General features: G+C 44.5%; 1 protein-coding gene across 2 annotated transcripts in view; it reads right to left on the bottom strand.

The window, feature by feature from the left end:
- Positions 1-9,543: 9,543 nt before the first annotated feature.
- The window catches only part of FECH (ferrochelatase), a 36,401-nt gene continuing 23,188 nt past the window's right edge, over positions 9,544-22,756 (bottom strand). For both annotated transcript variants that reach the window (XM_039230521.1, XM_039230522.1), the window contains exons 6-11: positions 22,386-22,492; positions 18,533-18,631; positions 15,125-15,232; positions 14,529-14,693; positions 11,396-11,455; positions 9,544-10,915 (exon numbers count right to left, since the gene is read on the bottom strand). In XM_039230521.1, the coding sequence (XP_039086452.1) occupies positions 10,781-10,915; positions 11,396-11,455; positions 14,529-14,693; positions 15,125-15,232; positions 18,533-18,631; positions 22,386-22,492 (674 nt within the window). In that variant the 3' untranslated portion in view covers positions 9,544-10,780. The remainder of the gene's footprint in view (positions 10,916-11,395; positions 11,456-14,528; positions 14,694-15,124; positions 15,233-18,532; positions 18,632-22,385; positions 22,493-22,756) is intronic.

Here is a 22,756-nt window from a genome sequence, read left to right as displayed (position 1 = left end):
TGGGTTAGTGTGGACATGAAAACCTTCAGGAGCACAGAAGCAGGAAGGAACACATCCCCCGCTGACCTTTCTTAAAGGGACAATTGTGTAAGTGCAGTGGTTACCTGAGCTGGAGGCCTGCCCGGCTTTGATGGATGGTTCTGCCCTCTGGGAGCCATCTCAAGCCACTCAGGGACAGGAGGGCATGTGGGACACACACAGGCAATGCTCAGGTACCTGCAGACCCGTAAAGGGTAAGTGAAATCCACACACAAGCCCCCAAGTTGTTTTAACCTGAGACTCCACTTTCTCTCAACACTCAAACTCTTTGCAAAGTTATTGATGAATAAGAATTGACAGCTTTATAGTCTGTCTCTTCTCCATATACCCGTGACCTTCTCAGGGCAAGTGACCAAAAGTAAATGCAACAAGAAACATCAAAGGCAGGACTGGAGAATTGATCCCTGATTCCTGGAGGCTCTGTGATTGCTCTGAACTTCTAGAATGATATCCATTCTGCCATCACACTCTCTTCAAAACACACCCCAAAAAACAACACAGTAAAAGTCTGCCTCCTAGAGCAATACAGCAATAGTCTGCTAATTAAATGACTAACACAATGATAGTTGTCATTTATTAGGCCTTGACACACAGACACACACAGACACACACACACAGACACACACACACACACACACACACACTGAGCACTGCACTGTACCAAATATGTTGTGCATGTGATCTCATTGAATCCTTTTTTTTTTTTTCAATCTGCAAAAATATCCTTTGATTCAGAAAATACACTGCTAGGAATTTTTCTCAAGGAAGTAACAGAGGCCATGTCCAAAGACTTTGTCTTTAAGGATATTAATAAAATTTAAGTAAGAAATTAAAATAAAAAGTTCTGGGGCATTTGGGTGGCTCAGTCAGTTGAATGTCTGATTCGGACTCTTGATATGAGCTTGGATCATGATCTCATAGTTCGTGAAATTGAGCCCCATGTTGAGCTCTGTGCTAACAGTGTGGAGCCTGCCTGGGATTCTCTCTCTCTCTCTCTCTCTCTCTCTCTCTCTCTGTCCCCTCCTCTCCCTACCTCTCTCTCTAAAATAAAAAAAAAAATTTAATATGAAAAAGTTCCAATAATGGAGAGGTGGTAAAAAATTATAATATATCCATACAATAAAATATTGTGTGGCCATTATGTTGTAGGGGCACCTGGTGGTTCAATCGGCTGAACCTATGACTCTTGATTTTGGCGCAGGTCATGATCTCACTGTTGGTGAGTGCAAGCCGCAAGTTGAGCTCCACACTGACAGTATGGAGCCCGCTTGGGATTCTCCCCTTTCTTATCTCTCTGCCCCTCTCCTGCTCACTCTCTCTCTCTCAAAAATAAACTTAAAAAAAAAAAGAATTTAAAACTATGTTGAAAAAAAAGATATATTTATAAATATGTCTAGGAGATAGTATTTGGTAAGCAATAGAAAACTAGGAACACTATAAATATTTTTACATATTTACGGTATGTAATACATATATGTGCATAAAGTATGTGATGAAATTCATCAAAGTATCATGATTATGGGTGATTTTTTTCTTCATTTTCTTTCTCTTAATTTCTAAATTTTTATAGTTTCTTTTAAAAAAATTTTTTTTAACGCTTATTTTTGAGAGAGAGACAGAGAGTGAGAGTGGTGGAGGGGCAGAGAGAGAAGGAGACACAGAATCCATTGCAGGCTCCAGGCTCTGAGCTGTCAGCACAGAGCCCGACACAGGGCTCAAACTCACAAACTGTGAGATTATGACCTGAGCCAAAGTCAGTCACTTACCTGACTGAGCCACCTAGGTGCCCCCCTAAGTTTTTATAATTTCTAATAAAAATATTTGTTAGAGAGGCGCCTGGGTGGCTTAGTCGGTTAAGCGTCCGACTTTCGCTTGGGTCATGATCTCGCGGTTCGTGGGTTCGAGCCCCGCATCGGGCTCTGTGCTGACTGCCAGCTCAGAGCCTGGAGCCTGTTTCAGAGTCTGTGGCTCCCTCTCTCTCTGACCCTCCCCTGCTCACGCTGTCTCTCTCTCTCTCTCCTGGAAATAAATAAAACATTTTAAAAAAAATGTTTTTTAGAGAAAGCTACAACAAGCAGGGGAGAGGGGCAGAGAGGGAGGGAGGGAGAGAGGGAGAGAGAACCTTACAGGACTTAAGCTGGAGTCTGGAAATCATGACCTGAGCCAAAATCAAGAGTTGGACGCTCAAGTCACTGAGCCACCCAAGCACCCCAAGAAAATTAGTTTTTAAAATTATGACCTGGTACTAGGCCCAAATATTCATAGATGTTAATTAGCTTAATAACAGCCCATCAGACATACAAAGCCCTCTCTAGTCTGTGATGTGCATTTGCCACACTGTCTCAGCGGACCCCCAGGGCAACATTCTCAGCGAGACAGAGATGTTTTGGGAATTCCAGAGATTTTGAAACACACACAGACACACAGACACACACACACACGAGAAATGTACGAAGACGCCAGGGCCCACCCTCGGCTTTCGGGCAGGCAGCACCCAGGCCTGTGTGGACGAGGGCTGGCTGCCCCTGACCACGGCTCACAGGCCCTTCCCTCCAAGCCCTCCGTGTCCACTGAGGGGAGCCCCGCGCCACCTGCTGCATCCGGGGCTCTCAAAGCAGTCCGCCGCCTACCTCCTTGGGCTCCCCTCCCAACCACCACCCGCTACCCTCCAGGGCTCAGGTTCTCCGGGATTCTGCTCTGCTCGGGGCAGGAAGGGAGGCAGCGCGGCAACATTCCAGAACACCTGCGAAGCAAAATCTCTGCCCCGGATGGGAGTCAGCAGTGCGACGGAGCTGGCTCTTACCGGCTTAGGAGAACCAGTGGTGGCCTCTCTTCCCGTGCCTGCCATCAGTGACATCACACAGGTAGCCCGGTTGGCCGCGGTGGGAGTATTTACACCACGGGAAGCGGCACACACTGTAAATCCGGGCTTTTGTCCGCGCAGAGAGCCAGGCGTTACACCGTCACCAGCCCAGCGCTGCAGGCTCTCAGAGCGAGAGATGCACAGGCCGCAGTGAAAGTCCGCCCACCCACACCCCTGCTTCAAACACGGTCACACGTGCTCGGACCAAAGCAGGACATTCATCAGAGAACTGACTGCGTATGCACAAAACCTTGCCAATCTGCCTCCTCTCCACTCACCGTGCTGCCACTTAACTTTGCTGTGGCTTCTTCAAAGCCCGTGCACGACCATCCAGCGCACTTCATTTAGTTCTGAACTTCACGGTTGAAACGAGCCGAGTGGCCAGCTGCCCGAGAAGGCGCCCGGTCTGGGTCAGCCGACTCCTGGGTCCTGGCCCCCGAGACTTCCCTTGGGGAGGGGGGAGGGGTGCGGCCCACTGACGACCCGGTGGCTTTGTCGGCCTTGGCTCTGGCTGGGCCCCCGGTCCCCCCCCCCCCCCCCCCACTGCGACAACAGACAACAGGCTCTGCTCTCTCTGCGCTTGTGGACAACTGGGCCGGGAGTGAGGCCGAGCAGGAGATCCTCCGGCCCACAGGGTGCTACCGCGGGCAGGAAGAACGTGCAGGGCGTTAGTCTGGGGGCTCCATTTAACCCTCTTTGAGAAGTGGCCGGAACCGAGCCGCCACAAGGCCCTCGGAAGGCTACCTCACGCTGCGCAGCCGCAGTCAGAGGCGTGAGCGTGTTCTGGAAGAGTCAGGAAGGGAAGGCCAGGCTAACTCTTTCTGTGGTATAGCGCCACCACTGCCCAGCCGCGGACTTGGCCTTGAGGGGGATGCGGGAGGGATCAGGCGTAAAACCCTGAAGATCTCTGAGCTCCAGAGGATCAAGGGGACTGCGGCAAAGGCTCACACAGGGCTGGAAACTAAAGAAAGCATCTCAGAAGCACAGAAGGGCGACGGCTGCGGAGAGTGGTTGTGTCTGTTCTAGTCAAGTTCTGAGGCCCAGGAAGAGGTTAGAATTCACTGCTTGCCAGTTTTACCCCTTCTGTCACAGACTTGACATATGAAAGACACAAATGAAAGGAAATGCTTGGCTACAAAGCCCAGCCCTAAGAACACTTGGCTTCAGGAAAAATCGGAACGCAAAACCAGAGGAACGAGGGTCCGATGGGCGTCCTGGGGTGGGTGAGGCCACCGGGCAGCTGGCTGGGGGGGGGGGGGGGGGGGGGGGAGCTCTGCACAGGGCGCGCCACCTCGTTGTTTGTGGCGGTCACAGACATCATGAGGCTCAACCTCCCCGAGGAATGGACGTGAAGCAATGAGCAAGCGCCCCCGAGAAACCAGAGCAGGCGCTCGGGGAGCCACTGCTGATCTTAAGGAGGATCCTATTCCCCAAACAAGTGCCACCTCTGGCGTGCAGTCCTCACTCGCGACCCTTCTCTGGGGCCCAGTGAGGTGAGAGGCAGAACAAAGCCCTCCTCATTAAACCCTATCCCAGCCTCTGGCCGGAACTGATCGGGAGAGTCACACGTGTACGTTTCAGGGGTTTTGTCAGTTACTGGAATCTTACTAAAAAGATTAAACTACCTACTCACCCTGGGGTGGCCTCCACTCTGACAGTGATAGAGAGAGAGACTTGCCTCCATATGTAGTGAATCTGAAGACCACCACCAGTATGCAGTCCACATGTACCATTTCCAGTATTCCAGAAAATTCCCTTTTAGGCACAAATATGGTAAACAGTCACCAACCAGTGCTGGGAAAAAAACAACCTACGCACATGTGTGGGAGTGTTTATTGTAAATTTTACCATTATAAAAGATAGAAGACACCTTATACAAATAATAATCAAATACATGATACTCTGTACTGTAAACTCCATACAGCCAATTGATGCTCAAAGAAATCCTTCTGTTGATTTTTACCAAGTTCTTACATCTGTAGCCAGTCTTTGGTTGCAATGGGTCAACAAGCATAGTTCTGACATGAATGTTGATTTTTAAAAAAAATTTTTTTAATTTTTTTTTAATGTTTTATTTATTTCTAGGAGAGAGAGAGAGAGACAGCGTGAGCAGGGGAGGGTCAGAGAGAGAGGGAGTCACAGCATCCGAAACAGGCTCCAGGCTCTGAGCTGGCAGTCAGCACAGAGCCCGACGTGGGTCTCCAGCCCACAAACCGTGAGATCATGACCTGAGTTGAAGTCGGACGCCTAACTGACTGAGCCACCCCGGCGCCCCTTAATGAGTAATACAAATGTCAAACAACTCCTCTGTGTTGAAACTTCACTTGGATAAATTGGATAATAGTTTTCAAATATTTGAAAGAACTATTTCAAGTCTTTGTGTTATTCGCAATGTAATGGCAATAGATGACAACTTATAATCGGCATTATTAATACTTTCTCCATCACTTTCTTGTCTAGATAATCAACAAAACTATCAGTCAAGTCCTAGTTTATACTATTTGCTGATTTCTACAGTGTAAACAGCTCTATCACAGCCAGTCTCAAGCTATCATGATGTCATTGAACCGACTAGGAAAGACAGGTGTGGTAACACATCATTGTGTGGCATTTCCAACCTACAGGCACAATAAACACAAATCACTGCTACAACAAAGATAATCGAATGTAGTAAAATAATTGAGAAGTGATGAATTTTGAATACTTGTTACTTTTCTTTTTGATATGATTTATTCTCAGCATAAAATCTATTATTTCTTAACATGTCAAGAGAGTAAATCTTTGCCCAGAAGGAGGAAAGTTGGCCTGTGTGTTCTCATCTCAGTAACAGGAGGCTGAGTGTACGCTGGGAACGTCAGAGTGACAGCCATCAAGCAACCAGAAACAGGACCCAGTTCCTGCCCAAGGGCTTATAACAAAGGCTCCAACTAGGCTTTTTTCCAAAAATGTTTTTAATTCCAACATCCATCTTAATGGCTTACTGTAGACTAATTTAGCCAGTAGTTTATTCTACTAAAAATGGAAGCTAATGATTTCAGCTAAAAACAACTAAGCCAGTACCATCAAAGTGTATCGTAAGAAACTGATTATCACAGGCATTTGTTGCCCACTTCCTTCTCCCTACAGAAAGGCTTAATAAGATTCCCACAGCAAGAGCAAAAGGCTTACTTCCTCCCTTGGGACCCACAGTTATGAATGTGTTCTCTAGAGGGCATCTTAACACCACCCCCCCTCCGCCCCCAACCAGAGCTCTTCAAAGACTCATCTCATGCAGGGAGCGAGGTCCCACTAAAGAGTATCGCCTGCTAATACTGGTCATATTAGTGCCATTTGGCAAATATTGATGACATCACCCTATTTCTCTTGAACGCCCACCAGTACTCAGCTTGGTGCCACATAGCTCAGCACACTTTATCCTTTCCAAAATACGTAGATTTTGAAAAGAGGCATAACTTCTAAGAAAGATCAGTCATACCACTTACCTGTCCATCTGGAAGAAATCTAGCCCCAAAAAAGGGGTGGGGGGGGTGCCTGAGTGGTTCAGTTGACTCTGCATCAGACTCTTGATTTTGGCTCAGGTCATGATCCCGCAGTCATGAGACCAAGCCCCGAGTTGGGCTCTGTCCTGGATGTGGAGCCTTCTTAAGATTCTCTCCTTCTCCCTCTGCCCCTCTCCTCCACTCACTCGCTCTCTCTCACTCAAAAAAAAAAAAAAAAAAAAAAAAAAGTTTTCAGGTGCCACTGTTTGAATTAACCAGGAATTCTGATTGGGTAAGCACATTCAACACAATTATGGCATGATTAAATATTTTAACTGGCAATAATTCAAGCATAATGCAGATTTCTTGATTCAGATTCAATCCATTTGATGCATATACCCTGAAACCTTATGACACTAGTTTTTGTAAAATGAAATGTGTCACAAAAAGCCACCTGGAATGGGAAATTACTGAAGGGACTTGTTACAAAAGAATCTTAGTTATTAGGCAATTAGGATAAAATTCCTGAGAATATTTACAAAGCCTGCCTGGGGCATGACCTTGATGAAATGTTTTTAATTTTATAATTTTTGGAAACAATGAAAGGAATGGTTAGCTTTTGTCTTCCTCTGAGGACTCTGCACTTTGCTACAGAGACTGCTAAACTGAATGATTTTAATTCAGGGCACTAGTTTTAGTACCAGCTTAGAATTTTCCAGCTTGTGACTTGCCAACAAATTTCCCATTTCCATCTAGTGTTGGGAAGCATGTTCCCGTACCATCTTCAGGATTCTGACAGAAGGGGCTTCTCAGGCTAGGTTAAGAGCTTAGAGACAAGGTGCTAAAAAAAGATGTGTTCCGTTGCCCCTGGCTTATGCACCTGCATCCGCACATGCGCACACTTCCGTGAATTCTTTCTATGGCTGCCATCTTTAATTGCCGCCCTCTGGCTATAGCTATACAAGCTGGCCCCTTCTCCCAGGCCCAGCCACCCCCAGAATGGAGGAATGAACATAGCAGAGTTCTAGGACTGAGACCCATGTTGCTATATTTTGGGACCCATGCAAGTCTTACTGCTGCCTCTACTCACTGGTGTGGGCTCACCCTCATGGCTTAATAGCGTATTTTATTATTTTAGGTTTATTTATTTTGAGAGAGAGACAGCATGAGTGGGAGGGGCAGAGAGAATCCCAAGCAGTCTCTGTACTATCAGCGCCGAGACCAACGGTGGGGGCGGGGGTTCAAACCCCAAAACGGTGAAATCATGATCTGAGCTGAAACCAAGAGTCGGAGGGTTAACTGAGCCACCCAGGTGCCCCAATGAATAACATATTTTAGGTAAACACAGTGGCATGTGATTGAGCAAATAACCTCCCTTATATACCTTAGAGTCTCTGGGATTAAATACCCAATTTATCAGAACAGATTAGCCAAGGGGAAAATAATGCGACATTTTATCCCAAGAAACTCATCCCACCAAATTAGTGTATCAAAAAGAAATTGAGAGAAAAAAACCCACCTATTTTCAAGATCAGCTGAACATGTAAATGACCTACTATGACTTTAGGATTGTGGATATAATGTATCTTCTCACAGGCTTAATTTGGGCAACTTGGAGCAGAAAACCCACTTTCTCTTCTATCTACATAGCCATTGTCTAAATAAGCTCAGTCATAAAGAAAACTTTAATGAAATCCTAGAGAAATGTCACATTCTGTTCATGGAATTACTGGGCAAGGATGTGTACTCTGAGGTACTATCAGGAAGTCAAGAGTATTTACTATTTAATCAGCACCAACAAGTCACTGATACACATTTTTTTAAGTAGGCTCCACATCCCACGTGGGGCTTGAATCATGACCCTGAGATCAAGAGTTGGATGCTCTACCAACTGAGTCACCCAGGCGGATGTACATTTAAAAGGCTTTTAACAATGAGTTTCATTTCTCTGATATGAAGTAAATATTCTTTGAGAGCAAATATTTCTTCTAATTTAAAAAAGGCAAGTAGTTCCAGAATGCACATTCTTCAGAACAGTTTCTTCCTTCTGTGCTATCCATACAGGGAGCCGGGCCTTACAAGGACCCTGGCCAAGCTGAACCCGCTTGGCGTCACAGCGCCTGCGTGTTTCCCATACAGGCTGATTCATCAATTAAAGCCAGGTCTGCGCCTCCGCGCAGCATAAAGGAGCTGCCAGCGGCTCGTGGCTAATTACCAGGGCAAACGTGTGTATTTCAAAGTTGGCAAATAGGAAAACTGTTCTCAAAGACTATTAGCTCTGACACGAGCAGTCGTTGATTTTGTCCTACCCAATGCTCCCCTTGAGTATGATCCTCCCCCACCTTTGGTTAATAACAGTCAAAGGTAACACTTCTCAGGATAACAAATGCCCTGGGCAGTGATCCCAATAACTCCCCCTTTGTCTGTCCCTACAAAGGCCGGGCTGGTCCCCTTCAGAATTCAGGAGATTATTCCAGACAGCCCAGTCACTGTTGATTCAGAGGTTGCCTTAACAAATGGGGGGTTTCAGAAACCCTAGCAAGAGCTCCTGAGCTGGAGCTTTCTGTAACATCTCCGTAATAATATGTATTTGACTGTGAAACAGGCCCTCAGCGTGACTGAAGCGGGGCAAATGGCTGGGACCCTAACCCCCCTTCCAGTGCCATCTCACCAACCCAGAGAATTCACTTCACTGTAGGACTCAGTCTACCTTGAATCGAATCCCCCAAGAGCTGACAAAAACAGCCAAGTATCTATGCCTTGTACCTTTCTCTGGAAATACAATCTACCAATAGGAAAACCAATTTGGAAAAACAAAAACAAAAACCATGGACGTTACTCAAATTTCAGAGCTGTTATCAATGTGGGAAAATCATGAACTAAAATGGATGGCATGTTTTTTTTCTTGTGTTGCAAAGAAAATTCCTATTTAATAATTTTGATTATTAACTTGTATTTGTTTTAAGACAGCATGAATCAAATAGTTAAAACCCTAATGATGTGATAATATTTATCAACATGGTAAATCCTGAATATAGGAGATCTATGATTCTTCTAATACTTCCACTTTATGAACTGGCTTTAAAAACATCAAAGACATGCTCTTTTGAAGAACAAAGTTTTCGGGCTTGGAGGAAAGAGACGGTAATCATTACAAATTCATTACGGATCCATCAGAGATTTTTTTAATCCATTTAAATCCAAGTAAAGGAGATCAGATTCTGATCTTATATTATTTCTACATTTTTAGAACAACTTTTCACTCACAAATTCAAGGTTACAATGGCATTAAAAATATCCACAGGAAAAGACTGGCAAGAGATAGACGTATATGATTAATTGTTGTTGCATTAGAGTGGTTATTTCTTTTTCCTCTATTTTTCAAATTTCCAAGAGCAAGGTTCCATCATTTTTATGATAAAAATTAAAACTTAAGAATTCAAGATTACAAAGCATAGCTGACTTTATAAAATAATTCTTCAAACAAATGGGCAGAAGACATTCAAACCAAATAAAGATGATGCTCCATGGAAAGTTTCCCTAGGGTCCTGGGACAGCTTTAAAGATGAAGCCCGTTGTTAGTATTTCCCGGCATCACAGTCCTTGGGGACCGGAAGCAGTGAGAGGCCCCCCTTCTTGTGGTACCGCAGATCCTCACCAGGCAAGTATGACCCATGCTGGGTTGCTACAGGTTTATTAGCCTTGTGTGCCTGGGGAATCTTAACGCACTTTTGGAATCTGTACTCGATTTGGTTTTATGGTGAGGAAAGTGAGGTTCACACATAAGTACCGAAATGACCGATTATTGGTGACATCACCATTAACTGCTGCAAAAGCAGCCATTATAGGCAACCATACCACCTCATTATTGGCATTCTGTAACCCACGGGCTTAGAGAAAGATTAGGTAACAGTTCCTTTTCAAACTATATTTCCTTTACTCAAGTCTGTTCCCTTAAAAAACAAGGACAACTCGATGCACAAGACTGTAAACGGATCTCATTCACACTGACGGCCCACAGAGGGGACTCTCCATTAATTACCCTTGCAGGTTTTTTGAGCAATAAAATGAAAATCTGTATTTAAAATACGTGTGCATCCATTAAGATAAATGTTTAAAACTTGTTTTTTAAATAGCCCAGTGGACATTCCAAACTGGTAACTTTATCCAGATTTGGGGGGGGGAGGGGTATATAAATGCTTCCTGTATTAGTATGTAAAATAGAAAACCCCAATAAGGCTTTCAGAGTCTGTTCCTCAAGAAATCACACAATTGGTGTCCAAAGGCTGTACAGATACCAATGTAACTTTCTTCCTTGATCTCTGAATGCATCTCCTCCACAACGGAGGTATCTGGGGGGTGGGCATTTGCCTAATCCCACGGGGTCCTCTGGCTGGGGTCACAGCTGCTGGCTGGCGAAGAAGGATTTAGTCTCCCTGCAGACAGGATTTACACAGAGCGGACAACTCAGAGTCAACTGCTTGGAGCACAGCTCGTTTGACTGGATGTGTGAGAGCACCAAATCGGCCAGGGCCTGGAAGACGGGCGACAAGAGGCAAAGATTCCTCAGAAGCAGCAAGTCTGCCCTCTCCCCACGCGCCTCCCTCCCCCTCCCATCTGCCCAGATAATCACGATGGCTGGGGGTTTCTTTTCGTCTGAATTATGGCTGCTTTGAACTGGATTCTGTAATATCTCCGTTTCCTAAGGATCCTCGGCTTAGAGAAAAGTTAAAATAGAGATTTTAGAGAAGAAAATCCTCTTACCCCACCTGCTAAACCTTGCCTCTGAAAGGCAGATCTTAAATCAGACATAGTTATAGGTGGGTAGAAAATAAGAACATCGGGACTATCTAAAGGAAAAAAGAGCAAAGAGCATAAGGAAGTCGATTTTATTTTTGTAATTAATTGGAACTCAAAATGTTCTAATATGTGAGAAAACCAATATTCTGTAAGAGTTTCTCAGAGGATTACTCTCCGATATGTTCTACGAAAATGGTTGCAACGGTATAGATACCTTGGAGAACAATGGATTTCCATTAAGAGACTCTGCTCTTCTGATGTTTTCGACTCCACACTGAATCAAATGAGAAAGAGAGGGAAACACACATACACATTTTATTTTCTTTTTTTTTTTTTAAAGAAACCGCTATAAAAAAGTATACATAGATACACACACAACTTAAAGTCTTACTTCCAAAGTGTTCCCAGACTGCTCAGAAATGAAAACAGTCATGGGACGACACGGATGTTGATTTTCACCTCTGTTATCATAAAACTGCTCGCAAGTTCTATTCCTTCCCCCACCCCATTACCTTCCCGTAGGTGCTTAGCTTCCAAACCGTTTTTGAGGCTGTATTTGACAGAATTCTCAAGTCGTTCAAATCTGCTTACCATTCTTTTTTAAATCTACCTTTCTGCTGCATACTTTTACAGACTCTACCTAAGCAGAATGTTGCTTTAATTAAATAAATCTTTATGCCTGTTTTGATTCCAATTGCCAAAAGAGGTAAATTAATTTAATGTATATTGAACCTAGATGGAATCCAAGGCAGAGTTGGATTAATACATACGTACACAGAGAAATCCAGAATAAAACCTAAGGACGGTTTCACTGTCATCCTTGCTTCCCTCCCCCAAAATACCCAGTTGATTATCCCCCAAATAATTAAGAAATATCTAATTATTGGTCACTCAGGTAGTCAAGATCTTCTCTTTCTAAAACGCGCTGGCTTTTTCTGTTGCTTTATCTTTCAAGTTAACGTTAGCTGGCAAGGGAGAACAGTGAGATTCAGCAAATACATAGTTCTCAACTTAAAAAGAGACTATATTGGAAAATGTCACATGGAAGTCAGCAATGGCAGGATGGCCAACACCAGCAATGGCCTTTAACACTGTTCACAGGAGAGTTAAGGATACAACCCTGGAGGGCAACCCAGCAAAATATCTACCACTGTTTAAATTCCATTTCTAGGAATTTTTCCTAAGAAAATAATTGGAAAAAGAGAAAGAAAATGATGTTTATTACAGAGCAGTTAGGAAAATACAAAGTTGGAAACATCTTAAATGTATACTGATCAAGGATTTGTTAAAAACAATTATACGGGGGCGCCTGGGTGGCTTAGTCGGTTAAGCGTCCGACTTTCGCTTAGGTCATGATCTCGCAGTTCGTGGGTTCGAGCCCCGCGTCAGGCTCTGTGCTGACTGCCAGCTCAGAGCCTGGAGCCTGTTTCAGTCTGTGACTCCCTCTCTCTCTGACCGTCCCCTGCTCACGCTATCTCTCTCTCTCTCTCTCCTAGAAATAAAAAAAAAAAAAGGTAACCTATTAAAAAAAAAAATTATACGGATCTAACTACATTTATTGACTTGGGTCTGTAACATTTTTAAGGGAAAAAAAGATTACAAAACGGTATGAATAAAATACCATTTTTGTTAAACATGTAGGGGAATACCATTTTTATTAAAGTACACATACATTTAGAGAAAAAAGGGGACTTCATTTTATCAAAACATTAACTTACTATCTCTCAATGTGATGCTTCTCTGAACTGTCTGAGCTGTTTATTATTTTTATTATCGATAAGCAACAATTTCATCTTGGGGGAAAAATTTCAAACTACTTTTTAAATAAAGTCATTTTAAACACAGCATATTCTCCCATCAAAACAATGAAGTAAACCGTAGCCAGATGGGTTTCTTTATTCTCTCTATGGACTAATCTATTCGTCACTAATAATCCATTTGATTACTAAGGAATAATCTCAGTTTAGTAATATTAATGAGTGTGAATCATCATGCGATACAAAACCTATTTTCCAAATACGCTAGTATGAACTATATTTGCACGTTAAGTCTCTTTGAGGAGCGAGCTCACGACTAGCCAAGGTCATGGTGGGATACGGACGGCACCATTACATGAAGTCCACAGACAATGCTGCAACTTCATGTCAGCCAATTACAACTTTCCCATCAATTCTCTATCAGAACTATTGACACCCTCTAATTTCCTCAACATTCGATGACCAGCGTGCATAAACAGAAACCTGTGGGGTTAGGTGCAGCTCCTCGAGCCGCTCTTACCCTGCCCCATGCCTGCTACCCATTCTCAGGCCAGGAGAGGCTGAAGTAGCCTCTGAGGCCAAGCCTCCATCGATCGCGCATGGGGATGACCACGGCCGGCAATTCTGGCAGAAGACGGGGTAGGAGGGCGGGCTTCTGGGGTCCCAGGCCCCACGGGCCCCACAGAAACAATGCTCTACGCTGGATTCCGGTTTCAGGCCGGCCCGCCAAAGCCATGAGATGGGTGAATGGTAAGTTCTTCTCCACCGGAATGGGAACTCACATCCATCGTACATTACAGACACTAAGGACGGTATGTGTTATTTCAGTAATCAGACTGATCACAACACGCTAGCAAAGGGCTAATTAAGTGAGTGTATCAAGGAGGTCAAGGAAATTACAACACACACTGCTTCAGTGTTCATTCGACGGTCTTCGCCCACATGACTCCCGTAGGCCTCCAAATCCAACAAGAAACAGTGTAAAACCCCAGGTAAAGGGCACTATTACACCAGGGAGAGGAGCGATAACACAATACAGTTCTTTTCCTCCAAACTGGCGGGGAGTACGATTATTTCGTCTTAAGGAAATGTTTTATTACTTCCAGAAAGCATACAGCATCTCCAACTAGATAAAATTATGTTGCTCGCAGAGCTGGCTCGGCACCTGGGTTCATAAAGGCACAAAAGGGCTTCCTCTCTGCTGACGTGGAATTAACTTAATGTGTTCAGATGAACTCGGTTTGAGTATTATTTGGAACAATGAGGCCACGGTACAGGCAAACATATCTATCAAACAATATATTATTTTATCCCTTCAAAATTTTGTTTTAATTCCAGTGTACTAACAGACAGTGCTATGTTAGTTTCAGATACACAGTACAGTGATTCAACAACTCTATATGTTCCTCAGTGCTCATCAAGACCGACCGTACTCTTCAAGCCCCTTCACTTACTTGGCTCATGCCCCACCCACCTGCTCTCCAGTAACCACTGAATGGTATTTTTGAATCATACGATTATATCGTAGCAGAGAAAGTTTCCTTTCAAAACAAATCACAACTTACGAACGGGGTCAGTAATCACAGTTACCTCATTAGCCAGAACCTGAGAGTACTCGATGTCCAGTTCATACAGCGTTTCAATGTGATCGCTGGTAAACGCTATTGGGACCAAGAGAATGTTCTTCCTCCCCCTCTCACAAAGCCCTTTGATGGTCTCATCTGTTTGAGGGCCCAGCCAGGGCATCGGACCAACCTGTGAGAGAGGAGAACGAACACATACAGGGACCCCTTTCTGCCTCGTGTCTGTGACGCACCACAGCCCACCGCCCTGGACACACGCCCACACCCTGGTGAGAGTGAGCGCCAGGCTTTACATCTGCGTCAGTGGGCTTTGCTATTTCTATATTAAGCTTGAAGCTTCCTAGAAGTTGGCATAACATAAATAAATAACAATTTCTGTCATTACAACTAAAAATAAATAATACATCAAGTCAATGAAATTCAACTAGTCACTTGATTTCCCCTCCGTTTTACCTGCCTGCAGAGTTCTTTCTGCTCATGGTGAGCCACCAGGCGACAGAACATTCTGTGCATGTGGAAGAGCCAAATCTCATCATTTTATAACTAAGTCCTAACGTAGATGTCCTCAGCAAAGATGACTGTAAACGTGTGGAAGCCACCTACCTTGGACTGCCAAACCAGTCGGTAGGGGTTGGAGTAACCCAGCTTATCCATGACTCTCTGCACAGTGGCACCCACCTCCTGAGGATAGGGGTCCCCTCTGTTGACCACCTGCAGTAGAAACACAAGGGTGTTCAGCTGCCAACACTACGAAGGGGTCCAAGAACCTTGGCTTGTGCGGTGGGAGGGTGTAAGCCGGGGCCCTTCCCCTCCTGTACTAATGGGACACGATCTGAGCTCAATCACCAAACTTCCTCATTCTATTTCCTCATGCGCCAAAGAAGAATACCATACTCACTCCTCTCTAAGTACCTAGGACTATGGGAAATTCTACATTCCCTGCTATTCATAGGAGATTGATGTCTAACGAGGGAGGATGGGTCTTTCCGTTCCCCCATTTGAAATACAGAAAGCAGGAATCGAGAAGACTGTGTGGTCGGCATAGGGACCCGTAGAGTCCACGGGACCAGCTCCGCACAAGGGGCGAACGCCGGTGGAGTACGACAGAAGAGAGAAGCAGCTCACGGCTTCGGACTCCAGGCTCGAGAATATCACCTGTGCCTTCTAATTCCTTTTCTCTCCCCACTTTCCCCACCGCAACAGGTGCTTTGTGCACAGCAAACGTCTGATAACTGGTCCTGACACAACAGCTTGTTAATACTTTTGAAAATGTTCAACAGGGTGTGCCTGGGTGGCTCAGTCAGTTAAGCGGCCGACTTCAGCTCAGGTCATGATCTCGTGATCTGTGAGTTTGAGCCCCGCATTGGGCTCTGTGCTGACAGCTAGCTCAGAGCCTGGAGCCTGCTTCTGATTTTGTGTCTCCTCTCTCCCTCTGCCTCTCCCCTGCTTGCTCTCTGTATGTCTGTCTCTCTCAAAAACAATGAAAGTTAAAAAAAAAAAAAAAAAAAGAAAAGAAAGAAAGAAAAGAAAATGTTCAACAGGAATTTTAATTTTACTGCTTTAGCATTTAGCTGTGTACTGACTCCCCAACCCCTTATACTATTTCATTTAATAATGCTTATTAATATTAAACTAAGTATTATTTATTCCCACAATACGTATTACCTTCTAACATAACATACTATTTTTTTTCTGTAGTGTGTTTATTATCTGTTCCCCACCCCCACCTTCTGGGGGCAAAGATTTTTGTCTATTTTGCTCATTACCATATCCTACAACAGTGGATAGACCAGGAATATAACAGTGCTTAGAATACAGCAGTGGGTAGAACAGTGCTCAATAAATACTGTTGAAATAAAATCTTGATAAAGCTATTTTATGATATTATCAAAAGTTAGTTAAAAAGCCATTAGCATTAGACACCTAAAATAGAGTAAATGAGGGAAATATAAAGTTGCCAGTAGAACTACACAGAAATAATCACTATAGGCTAGATCTGCTGAAGGATGCTAAAATTAGTGGGCCATGGTCTAGGAATAAAGAAAGCATTTGCCTAGTGTCCAAGTATCTCACCTAAGATATTTTAAACTACAGAGAGAAGAAGAGTTACTTTGCAAGGTACAAACCTAGCAAGTACTACCTCAGGCAAATGGCCAAGCCTCACGTCACCAGTAGGAAGACGGGCTATCATCACGTGCCCAAACGCAATGCACTGAGAAGGACCGAGCAGCCTGGGGTGTTCTTCCCAGTACCACACAACCTCAATCTATTCATGAGAAAATGCCAGACAAATCCAGATGCAAAATAACGGACATTCCTCTAAGTCATTCTTCAAAAATATGAAGGTCAGGAAAGACCAGGGAAGTGTGAAGACGGTCAGGGATCGGGGGCTCCCGCCGAGACGTGACAAGGCGACACGACACATGTGGGATCCTAGACTGGATCCCAGAGCCAAAAGGGACAACTGTGGGGAGGAGGTGAAACCTGAGAAGGCCTGGCCCTTGGCTCACAGCTGCGCACCGCGACGGGGTCCCAGTCTGGGCCGGTGAACTGTGGCTGTGCAGATGCCCGCATGAGGACACGCGAAGGGAAGGGTGTACATACATACGTGGAGGAACCCTCCCTACTACTTTTGCCACTTTCCGGCAAGTCCAAAATTACTTCCAAATAACAAGTGTTGAAGAGGCATGGAGGAGGCAGGGTGAGCAGCGGCAAGGGCAGGGGAAGAGAGAAGCCCGCTGCAACAGTCCTGGGCAGTGCCGGTCTTCCCAGCCCCCGTCGTGCGCACGGCCCCGCACGGGAGCCCGCGCCGCGGAGAACTGGCCGCAGCGTGCCCGGGCCGCGGGGGAACGAAGGGAGGCGACCGACGGGGCGGAAGGCAGCACCTGGAACCGTTCAGGTGTAAAAACGTGCTTCGTCCCACCCCACCTGACCCCCTCTAGCTCCAGAGCTTCCCTCGGGCACTTCTGGCACGGCCTCATCACGCCTAGGGCAGTTGTGAGACGGATGCGGGCCGAGCGGCAAGCTGGGCACGCGAAGAGGCTCTGCACGACCCCGGAAGAGAGAGGATGAACCCGCTAAGCGGAAACAGGCAGGCTTCCGGAAGAGAGCAATGGACTCCCGAGCTTCCGCCCGCTGAACCCGCACCTGCGCAGTTGAACGCGGGAGCGGAAGAGCGGTCAGGGCCCGACCCCAGTGGCCACCAGGGGGCAGTGAAGACCGCCTGGAGGCGTGGCCCCAGACAACGGTTAACTCCGTTAATTCGGGAGTTAAACCCTTAATCACACCTAAGTAGACGTAATTCTTCGCCTCTCTGGCTTTGAAAGGAAAGTGCTTGGGGGGCAGTGATGGTTCTGAGCTGATGAAACTGGCTATTCCATGCACACCTCTGTACTCTGCAGCGCGCTGGCTCCATCGTTCTCATTTGCAATTGTGAGGCCACTCAGGCATGGAGGCGGTATTTTCGAGAACACCCGCCGTAGCGTGATAAACCAAGGAATAACCAGATGACAACTCGATACACTCCATACTCGCTTGCTAAAACGTGGGCTCTAGTCTCGGCAAATTAAAACCTGTAATTATTTCCCGGAGTTCAAACAGCCCCTATCAAGTCTTGACAAAAGAACGAGACTGAGATGGCTCAGTGTGAAGGGAGGCCCTTCGGTGCAAGCCACCGACTGGAAGGGCCGGTGAGCTCCTTCAACAGGGCAGGCACGAGCAGCCTTCCTTTGCGTGTTCCACCCACTCATGTACGAGAAAACTTCTATATAATACCCTCCTAGTGATCATTTAAAGAGGTTTCGTAAGACAGTATTTATTCACAGTATTATAATTTGAATTAATTATTATTGGGTTTCCAGGAATGAGTCTAGTTACGTCAGCACCTAGGTTAAGTCTGAGATTTTAGAATTCGTGCTTGCACTGGGCTCAGGATGTTCTGGAAGCTGGGTCCCGTTTACACATTCAGAAATCCTCTACCACTAGGTCATCCAGCAAAACGTTCTTACTTACAGACATGGGCAGTGAGTGAGCAGAAAAAAGAATGACCACCTCACTCCTCTTCTCAACTGGAAAGTGGTCCAGCTCCTTCACAATGTGGTCTGCAAAGCACTGAGGTAAAAGCGAGAAGGAGGTGGGAACAAAGAAATGGAAGGAAAAGAAAATATTAAATAAGAGGGACAACAAGAAATTTCATGGCAACCCTCAAAAACTGTAACTCTCTTTTTAAAAAACTGCAAACAGTACAGTCTCCTCTTGGCGTGGTTCATCATCAAAATGGCTCCTAACGGTTTCAGGGGCCTAGGGAATTTGATGGGAAACTTCTAAAGCTCGCTAATGGCTCACTGAAAATGAACGCTCTGGATCTGCTTCCCCTCGGGAGGAACAGGGCACACTTCCAGATGGAAAGGAAACACAGATGGGAAGAAGTTGTTTTAAGACCTCTCATTTGCTCGGTTAGCAGGAAAACAGCTTACAGGGTCTTTCTAAATCTTCCTTAGTTTGGCTTTCAGGCCTATCACATTAAAATACATTAGACAGAAATGGTAGAAGAATAAGAAAATACTATTCTATTTTTACGACCTTTTCCTTCTGAGCCCAGCGTCCTCACTAAGTCAATCTTCATAACAACCTTCATAACAACAGATGAGAGGTTGTACAACTCTCATTAAATTCACAGAGGGGGGAAGAGGCGGCCGACGTGGGGGCCCATTCAGTCACATCTGCGGGACCTGGGCTACAAGGCAGGCCCTCCTCCGCCTCCAAATCTCTGTCCACCAGACCAGTTAATTCCCTCCGTCTAGTTGGCTCTTTCCGATTTACATCAATAGGTGCTGAAATACCCGATCTGAAGAGGCTTTCTTTCATCTCACGCTTTAATCATTCCTTGTCATTTAACTCATAAAGCAAATGCTACAAAGGACATTAATGCGTCAATTGACAAAACTGGAATATGTGTGTAGATTAGATAAATTTAATATCAATGTTAAATTTACTGAAGCTGAATACTGTGTCACAGTTATGGAAGAGGCTATCCCCGCTATTTCGGTGGAAAGGGTGATTTTATAGATATAAGTTACTCTCAGAAGGTTCGGAAAAAAACACATATACATACACACACATGCTCACACACACAGCATGTAAATGCTAGCAGGTGGAATAAGTGTTAATAATACTTGAATCTGGGCAAAGGGTAGAGTTCTGTTTATTCTTAGTCTTGTAACTTTTCTGCATGCTTAAACTGACTTCCAAATAGAAAGGTTTTTAAAAAATTATAAAGGACGATTTACCAGAACCACGTACATTTGCATGTGTTGGTATTTTGATATATCAATGGTTAATACTATAAGAAGAGCAAATAAATTCCCTAATCAATACTGAGATACTATTAATCTTCCCAAATGCTTGAAATTTGGTAAATAAATGCACTAAGGTACAAGCAGGTGCCTAGAAAGTTTCCTTCTCAAAATTTATAATTTATCTACGGAGTAAATGTGGTAAGATTAGACACACACAAAACCAGTATTTTCTGGTCGTCTTTGCAGTGCTTGGAAACTAAGGATGTTCAGAAAGGATCTTGTTTGGACGGACAGCGGCCTAGGTAAGGAGGTCCACTGTCAAGTTTACGTAGGAGCCTAGAATATGTGTTTGCTCCAATTACCCCACAGCTAGATAAACAGCAGTATTAGAGATAACAGTAGTAAAATGACTACTTCGAGTAATTACAACCTATAACAGGTAGAAATGTAGAGTATTTTTAGTGCATGTAGTATTTTAGTATTTAGTATTTTATAGTGTTAGTTTTTAACTCTATTTTTAGTTTCCAATTAGTTGAGGCTTTGACTTTTTTTTTAAAGTTTCTGCTAGATAGCAAATCTCCTTATATCATTTACATAATATTAAGGATCTATCTATCTAAGCCTAAGTGTCCATCAACAGATGAATGGATCAAGAAGATGTGGTTTATCTATACCATGGAATACTACATGGCAATGAGAAACAATGAAATCTGGCCATGTGTAGCAACATGGATGGACCTTGAGGGTGTTATGCTGAGCGAAATAAGTCAGGCAGAGAAGGACAAATATCATATGTTTGCACGTATAGGAGGATTAGGAGGAACTTGACGGAGGACCAAGGGGGAGAAGAAGGGGGGAAATGGTGGGGGAAAGGGAGAGAGGCAAACCATGAGAGACTCTTGAATGCTGACAAAAACTGAGGACTGATGGATGTGGGGGGGAGGGGGGGATGGGCATGAAGGAGGACACGTGGGGATGAGCACTGAGTGTTATGTAGAAACTAATTTGACAATAAACTATTTGTAAAAAAAAAAAAAAAAGGATCTATCTATCTATAAACTTCCATTTCCAAAAAACTTTAGTATTTTTCCTTCTCTCGACACACAGAACTACAAGTAGAAACAATTTGTTACGGCTTACAACAGCCGCTAACACCGTCAAAACTGAGGAGCCATGGGCCGGCCGAAGTGCTACGTAAAGCATCCCCAGTCCATCTGCGGTGTTTTCTATGTACGATCTCTCTGCAGAATGAAAGAGGCAGGCGGCTCTCAGAGCCTTCAATCACGCCATCTAGGAGGGCAGATAAATACCTCTAACATCCCCTTTCATTTTGTGAAGGGAGACTTCCTCAGTTAAGAGACATTTCCATCTTTCTGCTTCCCCCCTTTTCAAAGGGCTGAATTTTAATGCAAATCTAATTACTCACTCGATCAGGGCAGGCAGATGCTGCACAGATCCATCCCTCCGTTCTCTGCTACCACATGTCGGTGCTGACCTGAAACCCCTAGTTCCCACCCACAGGCCTCCGGGAACAAAATGGTCAGGGCACACCGGGCTTTTGCGGCGCTAACTGGACCCAGCAAGGCAGCAAAGGGCACTGGGACCACAAGCACACCCATCTCTAAGGGAAGGCACCTTCTTTTCATTTTCACTTAAAACTGTTTTTAAACCTCAGCGTGAACCCCTGACATCACCTCGGTGCCCAAGGAACCTGGCCTGTTTTCAGGGAGAGCAGGCCTGCTTTTAAGCGATGTCTAGCACCATCTAGTGGTATAGATTTTAAGTGCCTCCAGGCTTTTTAAAAAGATGTTAAACTGGGATCTTAGCAGAGAATGTCCACAGAGTGAAACATAGACTGGATGAAACCCACATCACTTGATATGTCTCCCACCTAAACTAACTCAAAGGCAGAAGCCTCCTCGGACAGAACAAAACTGTATTTGTGCACCTTAGGGTAATTACCCATACTACACTCATATACAAATGGCAAAAAAGAATATAATCACACCAATTCAAAGCTAATGGCTTCTGAATTATAGTTTTAACTGATTCTCCAAAAATCAAGTGCTGTTAACAGAAATATTATAATATAATTGTGTGGGCAAAATTTGAAAAATCTTCTAATACATGACTTTCTCGATTGAAATGTTAAGTCTACTTTCACGTCAGAATGTGACAGAAGATTTAGTACCTTTAAAAACTTTCAAACATTTTATCATTTTAAAGGATTTAGAAAATACAGGATCTGTCGCTGATCCAATTGTGTAAATTAACTGAAACACTTTGTATAAACTTTAATGTCTTGGTTACTGGGAAACACAAAACCCAGGACATAATTCTGCTATAGTTTATAACTAACAGTGTTAATCCGAAGAAAAGAAAGACTCTAACCTTTAACCTTTATATTTATTTTCTCTTGTCATAATAAATCAAGACTCTAATACTTTGTTTTAATCCCAGCACACCATTTAAGCAAGAGAACAGTAAGGCTCAGAAGAACACCACGAACGAGGCAGGGACCAGAACCTGACCTGCACTGGAGGCTGGGCTGACCGAAGGGGGCTTACCTGAATGAGGAGGGGGTGTGTGGGCCACCTGTCAATCGTGCTCCACTTCATTGCAGGCCTCCTTCCCATTTCACTATAGTATCTGTAAATGGCATTTAAGCTGCTGCCTGAAATATACAGGGGACCACTTAGTAGATGCGCGTTGCTTATAGCGAAGATAAAGAACAGACTAGTGAAGGCAGGAAGTTCAAGATAGGTAACTGCTTCTATACTGACTCAGTCTAATCACAATGATTTCAAGGCTCTAAAATGCATATAGATTTAACTACCCTGCAAATGAAGATCACTAAAAAGCAATCAATTTCAATGGCCTTTCAAAGACCAGTGAGGCCATTTCTAGTGAGAAACATGACGGCAGAGGGATTTATAAA

This window comes from Hyaena hyaena, unplaced genomic scaffold (genome assembly GCF_003009895.1).
Source record: "Hyaena hyaena isolate Hyena2069 unplaced genomic scaffold, ASM300989v1 scaffold_47, whole genome shotgun sequence".
Taxonomy (NCBI): domain Eukaryota; kingdom Metazoa; phylum Chordata; class Mammalia; order Carnivora; family Hyaenidae; genus Hyaena; species Hyaena hyaena.
This window is presented reverse-complemented; position numbering and strand designations above follow the sequence as displayed.